This window comes from Nyctereutes procyonoides, unplaced genomic scaffold, assembly GCF_905146905.1.
Source record: "Nyctereutes procyonoides isolate TBG_1078 unplaced genomic scaffold, NYPRO_anot_genome, whole genome shotgun sequence".
Lineage (NCBI taxonomy): Eukaryota > Metazoa > Chordata > Mammalia > Carnivora > Canidae > Nyctereutes > Nyctereutes procyonoides.
In genome coordinates this window covers 66197234-66210072 of record NW_026575126.1, presented here as the reverse complement: position 1 = coordinate 66210072, position 12839 = coordinate 66197234, and the positions used below count along the sequence as shown (strand labels likewise).

The window sequence follows — 12839 nt, the reverse complement described above, 5'->3', positions numbered from 1 at the left end:
ACTTATGGGAATAATAAATGTGGATTTACCCCAGACTGTGATAAAATTGTGTGGAAAGGGCCATCCTGCCCTGTAGTTCTGCAGCTGACCACCAGAGTTGTACAGACTCTACAAGATAATGGCATCATGCCCAGCAAGTAGACAACAGCTGCAAGTTCAGGAGTCCCCAGGAACCCCGGAACTTCTCACTAACTGGCTACAAATTCAGGGATTCATTTGTCCTACTCAGGTTGGATAATTAACTAGATTAACTCACAGAATTCAAGAAAGTGCTGGACTTACGATTACAGTTTTACTACAAAGGATATAAAGCACGACCAGTCATGGTCCCTGAAGAGATCCAAGGTCTGGGAGAGTCCTGAATGTAGAGCTTCCATGTCCTCTATTCTGGACACGAGTGGCTCTCGCCAACCAGGAAGCTCACCTGAACCTTGGTGCCCACAGTTTTTATTGATGTTTCATTATGTAGGCATGATCGATTGAATCCTCGGCCATTTGACTAACCTCAATCTCTAGCCCCAAAGGTTGGTTTGATATCACCGGGTTCAGAGCCCCAACCCTGTAATCACATGGTTGGTCTTTCTGGTATGACCAGCTCCCATCCTGAAGCTAATCCAGTCCCCTCGCCCCCTGAATAACAAAGACATTCCTATCACTGGAGAGATTCCAAAGGTGTAGAAGTTCTATCCCAGAAAACTGGATGAAGACCAGACAAGTTATTGCAGGTAAAAGGAGGACATGTGCGTGCGTGGCATAAGGAGTTAAATCTGCATCTTCCAAAGTGGGATGTCCACAGATACTACCTAAAATGGAAAAACCAAATAATAGCATTATAAGCATATTATTTAGAAACATGGGAGGAAATATCAGAAGAAATGGGAGGGGACTCAGAAGCGAGGAGAGATTTTTGTGGTTGCTAAAGCCTCACAGAACAATTTGACTTATTCATTCAGAATATGTATTGCCTGGAGAAAAAAAAAATTTGAGAGGGGCACCTGGGTGGCTCAGTTGGTTAAGGGCTGGACTCGTGGGTAGCCCAGGTGGCTCAGCGGTCTGATCCTAGAGACCCGGGATTGAGTCCCACGTCGGGCTCCCTGCATGTAGCCTGCTTCTCCCTCTGCCTGTGCCTCTGCCTTTCTCTCTCTCTCTCTCTCTCTCTCTCTCTCTCTCTCTCATGAATACATAAATAAATTTTTTTTTTTAAAAAAAGGGTTGGACTCTTGATTTCAGCTCAGGTCATGATCTCAGGGTTGTGAGATCGAGTTCCGTGTTGGGCTTCATGCTGGACATGGAGCTTGCTTGGGATTCTCTCTCTCCCTCTTGCTTGCCCCTCCCCACCCCTCTGCCTGCTCTCTCTCTCTCTCAAAAAAAAAATCTTTTTTTTTTAATTTAAAGAAGAGGAAGAAAAGAGGTGTTCAGTCATAGACAGGAGAAGTGCTTTTCAGGACAGAACCATTGATTTGGGAAGACACCTTACATAGGTTTTGATAGCGTATAGATGAGCAATGTGTTTGGTAAAGGAAGTAGAGCCTGCAAAGGAGTCAGAAAGGAGGCAGATAGAGAGGAAGGAGGAACCAAGGGTGGTACCTCTCATCAGCCACCAGAGAACTGTCCAAAGCTGCCTAGAGAGGAATAGCATGCGAGCTCTAGTGACGTGGAGGTCAGTGGTGACATTAGAGAGAGCTGTCTGGATGGAGTGATGGGGCTGAGGCCAAGTTGGAGAAGGAGAAGGAGGGACAGGTAGATGGAGATATGGCCAGAGCTGCTATGGGGCATCTTTCCAGGAACTTTGGTCATGGAGGGCAGGAGAGAGAAGAGGTTGCATATTTTTAAGATGGGAGAGCCTGGAGAATGAGCAAATGCTCTTGGAAAGAAGCCAGCAGAGAGAGAGAGAGAGAGAGAGAGAGAGAGATTAAAGATTCAGGGAGTAAGTGGATCATCTGGATCCTCTGGGCATGAGGTCTCCCAGGAGGAAATAGGAGGCAGAGACAGCTCTGCTCCCAACCCTCCCAGGGGAGGGAAAGGTGCACATCTGGCTGGCCAGAGGGGAGATGCTCACTTATCCTTAAACTCCTGGCTAGTAGAGTGCTGTTCCTATTCCACAGATGCAAGGTAATAATTTGCTCATTACCCAACTGGAAGAGGCCATTGTGAATCCAGATTTCCTGCCTCCTTACTCCCTTTCCTGCTGCACTTACTCCCCTGATGAGGCAGAGGTGGTCCTCTGTCCTCTGGAGTATCTAGTCTGGGGGTGAAGCTGCCAGACAGAGTGCAAGCTTTTCAGAGGAGGGTTAGAGAAATCCAGAGCTCCACTACCTGTAGGGTCAGGAAGTATCCAAAAATGGGTGGCCATGTGAGCATGGAGACAGTAAGGAGGGCAGAGGACTGTGACCCTATGAGGGCTCTGCCCTCGTCCAGTGAGGCATTCTCATACTCTACCCCAGGAACAGCTCTCCAGGGCCAGATCTTTGGGTTTTTCAAGAGAATTCGAGTATCCCGATCTCAGTGTGAACCCTCCAGATTAGGACAGTGCGGTGCAGCAAAGTGATGGGATATCAAGATGGTCAGGTAAGGCATCCGGGAGGAGGAGGCCCCTGACCCAGGCAGGGGTTAGCGTGGCGTATCTGAGGAGGCCTCTGCACAGCCCCAGTAGGGATGGAGTCCTGCAGAGGGCGAAGGGGGTCAGGTACTGACGGGGGTGGGGGTGGGGGTGTGGCTCTTGGACTTACCCTTCAGTTAACAAGGGTGGCCTCCCAGGGCCCTGTCCGGTCCTTTGGGGTCCAAGCGCGCACAAACTCCGCGCGCCCCCCCCTTCCATCGCCATCCCAGGCTCCAGGAGGAGGAGTTGCAGGTGCGAGGTGCGGAGGGGGCGGCCTCCATTGGGTCCGCTGGGGGGCGGAATGGGGCCTCCTCATTAGGTGAGTGTCATCTAATATGCTAATGAACCACAGCGTGGACGGGGGCCCGGGCGCCCCGAGGCTGCACGCGCCCCCCCGGCGGCCGCCGGGCCCGGGCCGGGAGCCTCGCCCGCAGCCCCCGCGCAGCGCAAGTCGCCACCCGCGGGCGAGCGGCCGGGCCTGGAAGGGTTAAGCCCACCGAGCTCGCGGCGGCCTAGAGCGGCGGCGGCGGCGGCGGCGGCGGCGCGGGGGCCGGGGCGCGGGGCGCGCGGGGGGCGGGCGGGGGACAGGATGCGGATGCCGGGGGGACTTCCTGTGCCGGCCCCGCCGCCCCCGCCCCCGCCCCCGCCCCCGGCCCCGGCCCGGCCCGGCCCGGCCCGCTGCGCCGCCGCCGCCGCCGCCGCCCGCCGCCCGCCGCCCGCTGCCGGCCGGACGCACGCCCCGGCGGGCGGGCGAGCCCACGGGACCCCGGCGCGGGCCGTCCCCGCGCGCCGGCTCCGGGCACCTGTGGCCGCGGGCGGACCCCGGCCGGGCGGAGACGGTTTCGCCCGCCCCGCGCGCCCCCCCGGCCCCCCCGGCCCCCCGCCCGCCCCGCGCGCCCCCCCGGCCCCCCGCCCGCCCGCGCCCGCCCGCGCCCGCCGCCCTCTCCGGGGAGCCGACACCAACTTCTGCTGGCGAACTCCGTTCTGCCCCTTTGTGGCCCAGGGCGACCTCAGCAGCCCTGAGCGACAGCCCCGCCGCAGTGCCCAGAGAGGCCCCCGGGTGGCCCAGCGCCTCCCCGGCGCTTTCTGGATGGAGGCGCCTCAGGAAGAAGCTGGCTGACGCTTTGGCCTGCACCTTCCAGCCCCTGCTGACCACACCTCCCCTAGTGCAGAGGCCGCGGTGAGGAGCAGGAAATGCTGAACCAGGTGAGGCCCAGTGGGTTGGGGAGCCGGCCAACCCGGGGGCGCTGCCCTTGAGGGCTTCGAGCTGGATTCTGAAAGGGGGGGGCTGGAGTTATCTTGTGAGGAGGGGAGGCAGGACTGGATGCGCTGACACGTCTGCAGGGGCCAGGGTGGAGGCAGGAGAGAGCTGGGGAACCCTCCAGACTTCAGGATCCCCTGGGCCGCGGCTGGTTCCGTGGGTTGCAGTGCTCTGGAATCCTGCCTTCCCAGGGAGCTGAGGTGGCATCTGGAACCTGTGGCCTGCATGTGGGCTTGGAAGACCGGATGAACCCCAACAGCTGTCTGGGAGGCAAGAAACCAGGGAGGTGAACCCACTTGTCAGTTGCTTTGAAGGAGGCGGTGGAACGTGAGATGTGTCTCTTTTTCTGCAAACTTCCTCATGTGTCCCTCCTGGGACTCCAGCTCCCCATCCCACTGAAGGCCGGTTCCCACAGTTGGCCCTCAGTGTGGAGCACACGCACCTGCAGTCCCGAGGCATGGGGCTGAATGTGGGCCTTGCAAAGTTGAGAGACAAGAGAGAAAGGATTGCCTCTGCAGGGAAATGAAGGGGCCCTGGGAGCTGAGCCTCCAGGCAGCCCTGCTCTTCCCTTCCCCAGCTGTGGACTGCACTATCCTTTCCGGCCTGGCTGGAGCTGCTGGCTCTGGGGCCCGAGGCAGAGACTGGGGGGCTCTCTGGCAGTTACCACCACTGGGCAAGCCAGAGGTGGGGTGCTCCCAGCACTCCTGCCCACCTGAACAGCTTCCTTCCTTCCTCTCAGCACAGCTGGCTCCTCAGGATCTGGGTCTGAACGCTAGGATGGAGCTGGGGGCAGTGGCCAAAACCTTCGTGCTGGAGCTTCGGTGTCTTGAAGATGGGGGCCCAGGGCCTGACACCCTCTCAGGTGAGGGGCTTCAGAGGGGTGTGGGCTCTGACCTAAAGCAGAAAATAGTCCTCAGGCTCCCAGAGGATCTTTTGACAGAGCCCCAGGCCTGCTGTGGCCAAGGGGGTGGGGGTGTGCATTCTGCAGGATGGTGGGCAGCCTGCTGTCCACAAGGGTGCTCACCTGGTGGTTTCCGGGTGGGGAGGGCAGCCTGCAGCCACTCACGTCACACCAGCCCACTTCAGTTCGCCTCAGGATTTTCTGAGGCAGCTCAATCAGGCCATGGTTTTGCTGGTGACAGGCTCTCAACAGTGCAGACATTCTCAGCCCATGCCCTGAACCCCAGATATGTGCTGGCTGGGAGCTGCTGCTTTGTCCCCAGTGGTCAGGGAACCTCCATTGTCCTCCTACCTGTCCCTGGCTCCAGACTCAAGTTCTCAGATTGAATTCAGGGGCTCTCTCCCCCTGCCCCTTGTACCTCAGGCATTGGCCCCTTGGCTTGGCTTGCCTTTGTCCTGTGGCCTTCTCTGACCTTGTCTACTTTTCCTGACCTCTGCTTTTCCATCCTTCTCTCTCCCCTTTTGCCCAGAAGCATAGGTGGCCCTGTAGAACCTTCCAAGATGCCTTCTCCATCTGAGACTCACTCTGGGCCAACTTTCGATGATGGTCATGCTCCTGGTAGCCAATTTCCCTCCCTGTGCTTTGAGCACACCAAGTGGGGGCTGGGCCAGGGTTGAACAGCATGAAAAGAACCAAAGGAATTGGAAGGTTTGGTTAGGGATGTGTGGACTGAATGAAGCGTCTTCAGGCTCAAATATTTAACTGAGAAAAGTCTTGGAAGGGTATGCACTTCAGGTGACACTTAATATGTTTACTAAAACATCATCGTTAAAAATGCTGACATTGCTGCAAGAAGCCAGGACTAGCCACACAGCCAAGTGCTGTGCTAGAAATGTGAGGATTCACACAGAGGCACGATGTGTCCCTGTTCCTCCCAGAGGTGCTGGGAGGCTGGTTTGGCTCAGACCTGCTGTGGGGGAGACAGGTTTTCATGGCTGTCTTTGCTCACCAGCCACATACTCATTGCTGGTGTGTGTGTATGAAAAATACTTGTCCCTCTCTCTGTGTCTCATGAATAAACAAAATCTTAAAAAAAATAAAAAAGAATGTTATTAGAAATAGTTTTCTTCTTTCTTTCTTTTCTTTCTTTTTTTAGAAATAGTTTTCTAAAAGGAAATTATTTACATGGAGATATCCTTTCATTTTTTATTAAATCAATATGCTCCTAGAAAAAGTGGCCAGAAAGCAAAATTTTTTAAATCGAACCTCTGCTTTCTTTTACAAAACTGAACATATGAGGCTATAGGAAGAGCAGGGTTGAAATCAGACTTGGGAATGGAACAAGCCTCTTGGGATTTTCTATGAACACGGCATGAATGCTCAAAATGAGAAATAACAGGTGGATACTGTGCAGACAGTGAAACGTGACAGTGGAGTAACACCTATGTTGCACAACACTGGGCTGCACTTATACCCCCTCGAATTTTCACTGTGGCCCTGAGAAGGGTCCATCTTCTTTTGGTTTTCCATCTTCTCTGAGTCAGGAAAACTCAGGTTCCCAGAGGTTACATACCTGGCTACTCACCGTACTGACATGGGGCTATGGAGATAATCCTTTCCATTCCAGACTAACAGTCTCAAACACGTCCAGTCTGTAGGCTATTTCAAACGGAGTCAGTTGTGTCCTTGCTATTTCCAAACTGTTCATTACTTTGCAAACTAATTTCCTAACCCGTGGGCAGAGTGATTTGTCAAGCACCTGCCAGGTTCTAGAGGATATGCCAGGGCCCTACCTCCTTCACCACTGAAGCTGAAAGTGTGGATATCCTGAAGCTGTTACTGACAGGGAGGGCTCTGAGGCTGCAGGAGGTTGAGAGTTGCTAACTGGTAGAGTTGGGGCCCAATCTGAGAACTTCCCTCTGGAAGCCTTGTGCTCTCCCTGACACTTCGGTGACTTTTACAAACCACCTGTGGTAATACTTTCAGGCAGCTTTACATAAATTCTTTATTATTTACAGAGAAGGAAAGTTTTGCATATTTAAGGCATGATCCTCACTGAGGTCTGAGTTCATCGTGCGCCTGTGGCTTGGCTGTGGGAATGGCTTGTTCACTGATTCCTACTAGATGGTGGTTAAGCATGAGAGGCTTCTCTGGGAATGGTGTTGGGGAGCCCCTGGAACCCAGGCTCTTGTCACTGCCAAGATCTAAGCACGGAGCCTGTGTGGAGGAAAGCCCAGAGAAGAGGTTGGAGAGCCAGGGCCCAGAGTAACTTGACCCACAGTCCTTTGGGCACATTTCTAAGCCAACCCCACACCTCTGGGCATTTCAGTTTCTGCCACGCTGCCATGGCCTATCGATCCAGTGCTTTGGGGGCCTGGCTGAGAGCTCAGCAGTGTGTCCTAGAGTGGGCATCTGTGGGGCAGGGTAAACCAAGGGGTGGAGGGGGGTCAAGGGGGTCAGACCCTGAGAGCTGTCTGTAGATCTTTCTCTCCTGGCTTCCTACCATTTCCACTACAGGTGGCAGCGGTGGGAGTGAAAGTCAGGAGGAAGAAGAAGCTCAAGAGAAGAATAGCAGCCCACCACGGCCAACAAGCTCAGCTCCAATGGGGGCCAGGGAATTCACCGACAAAGCACAGCCCAGACAACAGGAGTTGCAACTACAACAGTCAGAACAGCAACCAGAGAAGCAGCCACAAAGCCAGCCATCAGAACAGCAGTTGGAGTTGCAGCAGCAGCAGCAAGATGGGGAAGACCAGCTGCCTCAACAAAAGAAAGACCTGCAGGGAACACCCCAACCTGTGCCACCTGGACAGCAGAAACCCCAACTGCAGCTGATACAACAGCAGGAACAAGCACAGGAGCAGCCTCAGGAGCAGCACTTGTATGAGCAACAACTGTGGCAGCAACAAAAGGAACAGTTACAGCAGCAGGACCAGTTACAGCAGCAGCAGGAGGAGGAACAGTTACAGCAGCAGCAGCACCTGCAGCAGCAACAATTGCAGCAGCAGGTGGAGGAACAGTTACAGCAGCAGCAGCAACACCACCAGCAGCAGAAGGAGGAACAGTTACAGCTGCAGCAGCAGCAGGAGGAGAAACAGTTACAGCTGCAGCAGCAGCAAGAGGAAAAACAGTTACAGCAACAGCAGCACATGCAACAGGACCAGTCACAGCAGCAGCAGGAGGAACAGTTACAGCACCTGCAGCAGGAACAGTTACAGCAGCAGCTGCAGCAGCAGCAGGAACAGTTACAGCAGCAGCACCTACAGCAGCAACAGTTACAGCAGCAGCACTTGCAGCAGCAGCAGGAACTGTTACAGCAGCGCCAGCAGCAACAGTTACAGATGCAGCAGATGCAGCAACAACAAGAACTGTTAGAGCAACAGCAGCATCAACAGTTACAGATGGAGCAGCTGCAGCAGCAGGAACGGCTACAGCAGCAGCTGCAGCAGCAACAGTTACAACAGCAGCTGTTGCAGCAGCAGCAGTTACAGCAGCATCAGCAGCTGTTGCATCAACAGCAGCTGCAGCACCCAGAACAGTTGCAACAACAGCAGCTGCAGCAGCCAGAACAGTTGCAACCACAGCAGCAGCAGCAGCCCTGTCCACTGGAGCCAGAGGAGGAGGAAGAAGTGGAGCTGGAGCTCATGCCAGTGGACCTGGGGTCGGAGCAGGAACTGGAGCAGCAGCGGCAGGAGTTGGAGCGGCAGCAGGAGCTGGAGAGACAGCAGGAACAGCGGCAGCTGCAGCTCAAACTGCAGGAGCAGCTGCAGCAGCTGGAGCAGCAGCTGGAGCAGCAGCAGCAGCTGGAGCAGCAGCAGCTGGAGGAGCAGCAGGAGGTGCAGTTGGAGCTGACCCCAGTGGAGCTGGGAGCCCAGCAGCAGGAGGTGCAGCTGGAGCTGACCCCCGTGCAGCCGGAGCTGCAGCTGGAGCTGGTGCCCGCCACGGGGGGCGGCGGGACTCCGGCCCCGGGGGCTCCAGCCGCGGTCGTGGTGGCCCCCCCGGGCTACGTGGTGCTGCAGGAGCTCATGGTGCTGCCTGCCGTGGCCGCGCCCGCGGTGGTGGCCATTCCCGGCCCCGCGGGCAGCGCGGCTCTGACTCCAGCCAGGCAGCGGCGGCGGCGGCGTGCGCGGGATCGGCCGACCATCTGCGGGGAGTGTGGCAAGGGCTTCAGCCGCAGCACGGACCTGGTGCGCCACCAGGCCACGCACACGGGCGAGCGGCCGCACCGCTGCGGCGAGTGCGGCAAGGGCTTCTCGCAGCACTCCAACCTGGTGACGCACCAGCGCATCCACACCGGTGAGAAGCCCTACGCCTGCTCCTACTGCGCCAAGCGCTTCAGCGAGAGCTCGGCGCTCGTGCAGCACCAGCGCACGCACACGGGCGAGCGGCCCTACGCCTGCGGCGACTGCGGCAAGCGCTTCAGCGTCTCGTCCAACCTTCTGCGCCACCGGCGCACACACTCGGGTGAGCGGCCCTACGTTTGCGAGGACTGCGGCGAGCGCTTCCGCCACAAGGTGCAGATCCGCCGCCACGAGCGCCAGCTGCACGGCGCCGGCCGCTCGCGGGGCCTGGGCCTGCTCCGTGGCACACGCGCGGCCACCGGCGGCCCAGCACGCTCAGAGCAGGCAGCGGGGGCTGCGGACAAGGCACCGTGACTGGGACGGGCGGGGACGGGCGGGGACGGGGTGGGGGGGCACGCTGGGGTCCGGGAGAGCGCAGGCTCCTCCCGCCCTGATCCATGGTGTGTGCGCGCCTCCTGGAAATTGGCTGTGGCCAGGCTTCTGGCTCTCCCCCTGGTTAGCAGAGGGGAGGCCAAGTTCACACATGGACCCTCGGGAAGGCTGCACCTCCTTAAGAGGGAAGCCGCTGCGGCCAGGCAGCACAGATGTTGCACATCTGTAAGAACAGCTCGCCGCACACATTTCTTATTGGGTACCAATCCGTGAGGAGTCTGCAAAGCCCTTCCCCTGGAAAACTGGACTTCGTAGAAGTGAGAGCCACAGGAGAAAACTGCCGGTGATGCATGTGACAGTTGGTGACATTAGACATGCATTGAACACTAACCAGGGAATCAAATACATGTGGTGAAACGCACAGGAATAGGATTTGATCCTGGTGAAAATTTCTTCAAAGAAAAAAATGGGGGAAGAAAGGAAATTTATCTGCACTTTGTAGAAAACTGATCAAGGCATTGAATTGTCCTCAGTGGCATTTGCCTTGAAAGTACTTTCTAGAATGAAAATTCATCAGGGTGGATATAATCCTGATTAAAATGTGTTCCTAAGCACAGGGTCAGAGTGTCTACTGGGTCAGTGCACAAATGCCAGGAAGCCCCTCCCTGGGTGGGAGCTACACCTTCCCTCCAGGGGAACTAAGGGCTCCAATAAGCATGAAAGTCAGGCTCTAGCCGGCTTTGCTGCCAAGTTCCCGAGCCCACAGGGGCCTTTCAGTGTCCTCTTGACCAGGAGCCTGCCGCTGAAACAGAGGGCATTCTGAGAATGCTCCCTGAGGTCCAGCAGAGTGATCCCCTTGGGGACAGAGTTCTGAGGAAGCCCCTCCCTGACCTCCCTGAGATCCACCAGCTCTAAGCATCTCTTTTGCTTGCCCTGGGGACTAAGGCTGTGGGGTTGGGGCCTTGAGACCCAGGGGCAGTGTTCTCCTGGGCCAGGCTATGCAAGGTGCTGGCCCGAGCAGATCCTGCCTCATCACTGGGAGAGGGGGTCAGAGGGATAAATTGGGGGACAGAAGTTGGAGGCAACAGAAATGCTTTTTACAACGTTTACAGAATTGTCTGGGGGATCTGTGAGAGCTTCAGCAATGTTAATCCCTGTGGGAAGGCAGGATGGTGGAGGAGGCTACCCGCCCCTGCTGCCCCCAAGGGTTTCCTGCTCTCGGCTTCCCATGTGTGGCTGCTTAGATCCTGCACCCCTTATTGTCCCCCTGCTTCTCCTTTACTAACACAGCCTGCTACATCTTACAAATGTGTTGGTAAGTGAGAAACAAAAATTGAAAAATAAATTTAAATGGAAGAAATACATTGTCTTATCTCTATGTTTTCACTCCCAGGTTTTGTGTCTTGCCATAAAATGGGATGAGGACCTGAGTGTAGATGCTCAAGAAGGCCAGTTTGGGCTTCTCTTAAGGACAGCTTGAAATCATTTCAGAAGTGGCTGCATTTTCCCTTGCTCTGCCACCGTTTACAGTATTTGTGTACAATAGTGATTTCCTGGGTCCCTGCTGCCCCCCATAGGCCCTGATGGGCTAAAGCCATTTCCCTGAGTAACCCATTCACTGAGGGGGTGGGATAGCAGATCTTTCAACTGAGGCTATGACCCCTCAGGGGTGAAGGTCTGAGTCATCTTGTTAGACAGGCCTCTGAGACCAGCAGAGGTCCTAAGGCAAGGGGACCCAGGGATGATGGGGTAGACGAGGGGGCATGCAGGGTGTGAGTGGATCTGTGTGAGACAACAAGTGGCCTGGACAAGTGTTGATTCTCTGCCCACATCTTGGGTGGGTACTTGTGCAGATACGTAGGCTCTCCCCACCCTGCCTGGCTTCCCCCAGCAGCATCTGCAGCTCTTCTATCTCACACACTCTCAGAGAAGGGAAAGTGGCCCCTAACCCAACTCTGAAGAGTTGCAAAAGCCCAGCTCCCTTTCTCACGCTGGGACAAGTCTGAGGCACCACTTCTGCTCCAGAGGAGCCCTGAGACAAGGTGGAAGGCTCTTGCCTCTGTAGGGCTTTGCCTGAGAGCCTCTTTATCCCCTCCCCTGTGCCGCACCCCTGCTCCCACCAGCTTCCCCTGGCTCTTTCCTTGAGGGAACATTCTGCATTCTACTTCTGCGGAACCCAAGACAGGGACCCGCATCCAGGTGGAGAGGCTGAGCCTATTGGTAAGTGAAGGCCGTGTGCTGGGGCCTGGGGTGGGGAAGGGGACGTGTTCCAGGTGTAGAACAGGTGGCCCCAGGTGTTGACAGGCATCGCCGAAGAGCTCACAGCCCAGTAGGAGAGAGACAGGTGGTAATACAATGGGATGGGCTACAGGGGAGAGAGCACCTGACTCTCTGATATGGGGAGCCAGTGACCTCACAGGAGGTCTTGCTGAGCCATAGGTGTTTGCAAGGTGAGGTCAGGAGGGATTGGAGGGGAAGGTGGTCCAGACAGAAGTCACATGGTAAAGTGGATCAGAGCCAGAGGGACTGATGTGATTAGGAACTGTGAGTTTCCGGGTGGCTGGGAGGTCGGTGCTACAGGAGACAGGTGATGGAATGAAAGGGAGAGCTAGGGGCTAGATTTTATAGAATCCATTAACCTCAAGATCCTAAATTCCTCCTGTTTACAGGCCTGACTTGTCCCCAGAACTTCTCAGCATCTCTGTCACCTCTATTAGACTTCTCCATTTCCATAGGCATCTAAGACTATGCAAGCCTGCCCTCTGTGCGCCCCCTCCATAACTCCTGAGTCTGGAAGCCCAGCCAGGTGTGGCTCCTGGAAGGCTCCATGAGGCAGGCTCTGTCCATTGGGGGGGGGGGCTGCCCACCCCTGATCACTGCCCTCATCACTCAACTGTCCTCCACCTTGCTTTTGCCACCTAACCACAAACCAGCTCAGTCCCCAGTCCTGGCTACCTCCACCCCCATCCCTATCAGCAGTCTAGCCAGCAGAGACTGGAATAGGCACCCTCTTCAGCGCCTGAGCCATCTCTCACTCCTGTACTTATGTCTTGAACAAATGTCATGGGAAGAACCTTGGTGCAAGTCAGGGTGGGGATGGGGGGGCCTGATCTAGAAGATGCGCTGCCCACCCACCTGCCCTAGCCAGGGTGCCTAGGGCTCCTGCCTGCTGTCCTCACCCCAGTGTCTCTGCATCCTGAGCTCCTGTCTGTGTGGCCAGAAACCCAACATCGGCTCATCCCCATTCACAGCTCCCAGGACCAGTGCTTCCCAGACTGGGATTCCTGTATTCAGAGTGGGGGAATCGTGGGCACAGAGACACTTGACACACCAGGGCTATGTAGCAAGGAGGTAGGCTCCTCATCTCCTCGGCCCTGCAAGCACTCCCCCTCTACCTGGTAGCTG

General features: G+C 56.2%; 1 protein-coding gene across 3 annotated transcripts; it reads left to right on the top strand.

Annotated features, from left to right (window-relative positions):
- The first annotated feature begins 3520 nt into the window (after nt 1–3520).
- Nucleotides 3521–10794, top strand: ZNF853 (zinc finger protein 853). Of its 3 annotated transcripts, XM_055341313.1 has the most exons (4): nt 3521–3805; nt 4052–4146; nt 4605–4722; nt 7279–10794. In XM_055341313.1, exons 3-4 carry the CDS (start codon nt 4638–4640, stop codon nt 9414–9416), a joined length of 2223 nt encoding a protein of 740 aa, XP_055197288.1. In that variant the 5' UTR covers nt 3521–3805; nt 4052–4146; nt 4605–4637; the 3' UTR covers nt 9417–10794. The 3 variants fall into 3 exon arrangements, with proteins under 3 accessions (XP_055197288.1, XP_055197286.1, XP_055197287.1); XM_055341311.1 differs by lacking the exon at nt 4052–4146; XM_055341312.1 differs by lacking the exon at nt 4052–4146 and having other exon boundaries at nt 4600–4722.
- The last annotated feature ends 2045 nt before the right edge of the window (nt 10795–12839 follow it).

Coding starts and splice junctions, on each gene's coding strand:
- ZNF853 (XM_055341311.1), top strand. Junction 4,723..7,278: donor AGGGCCTGACACCCTCTCAG/GTGAGGGGCTTC, acceptor TTTCCACTACAG/GTGGCAGCGGTGGGAGTGAA.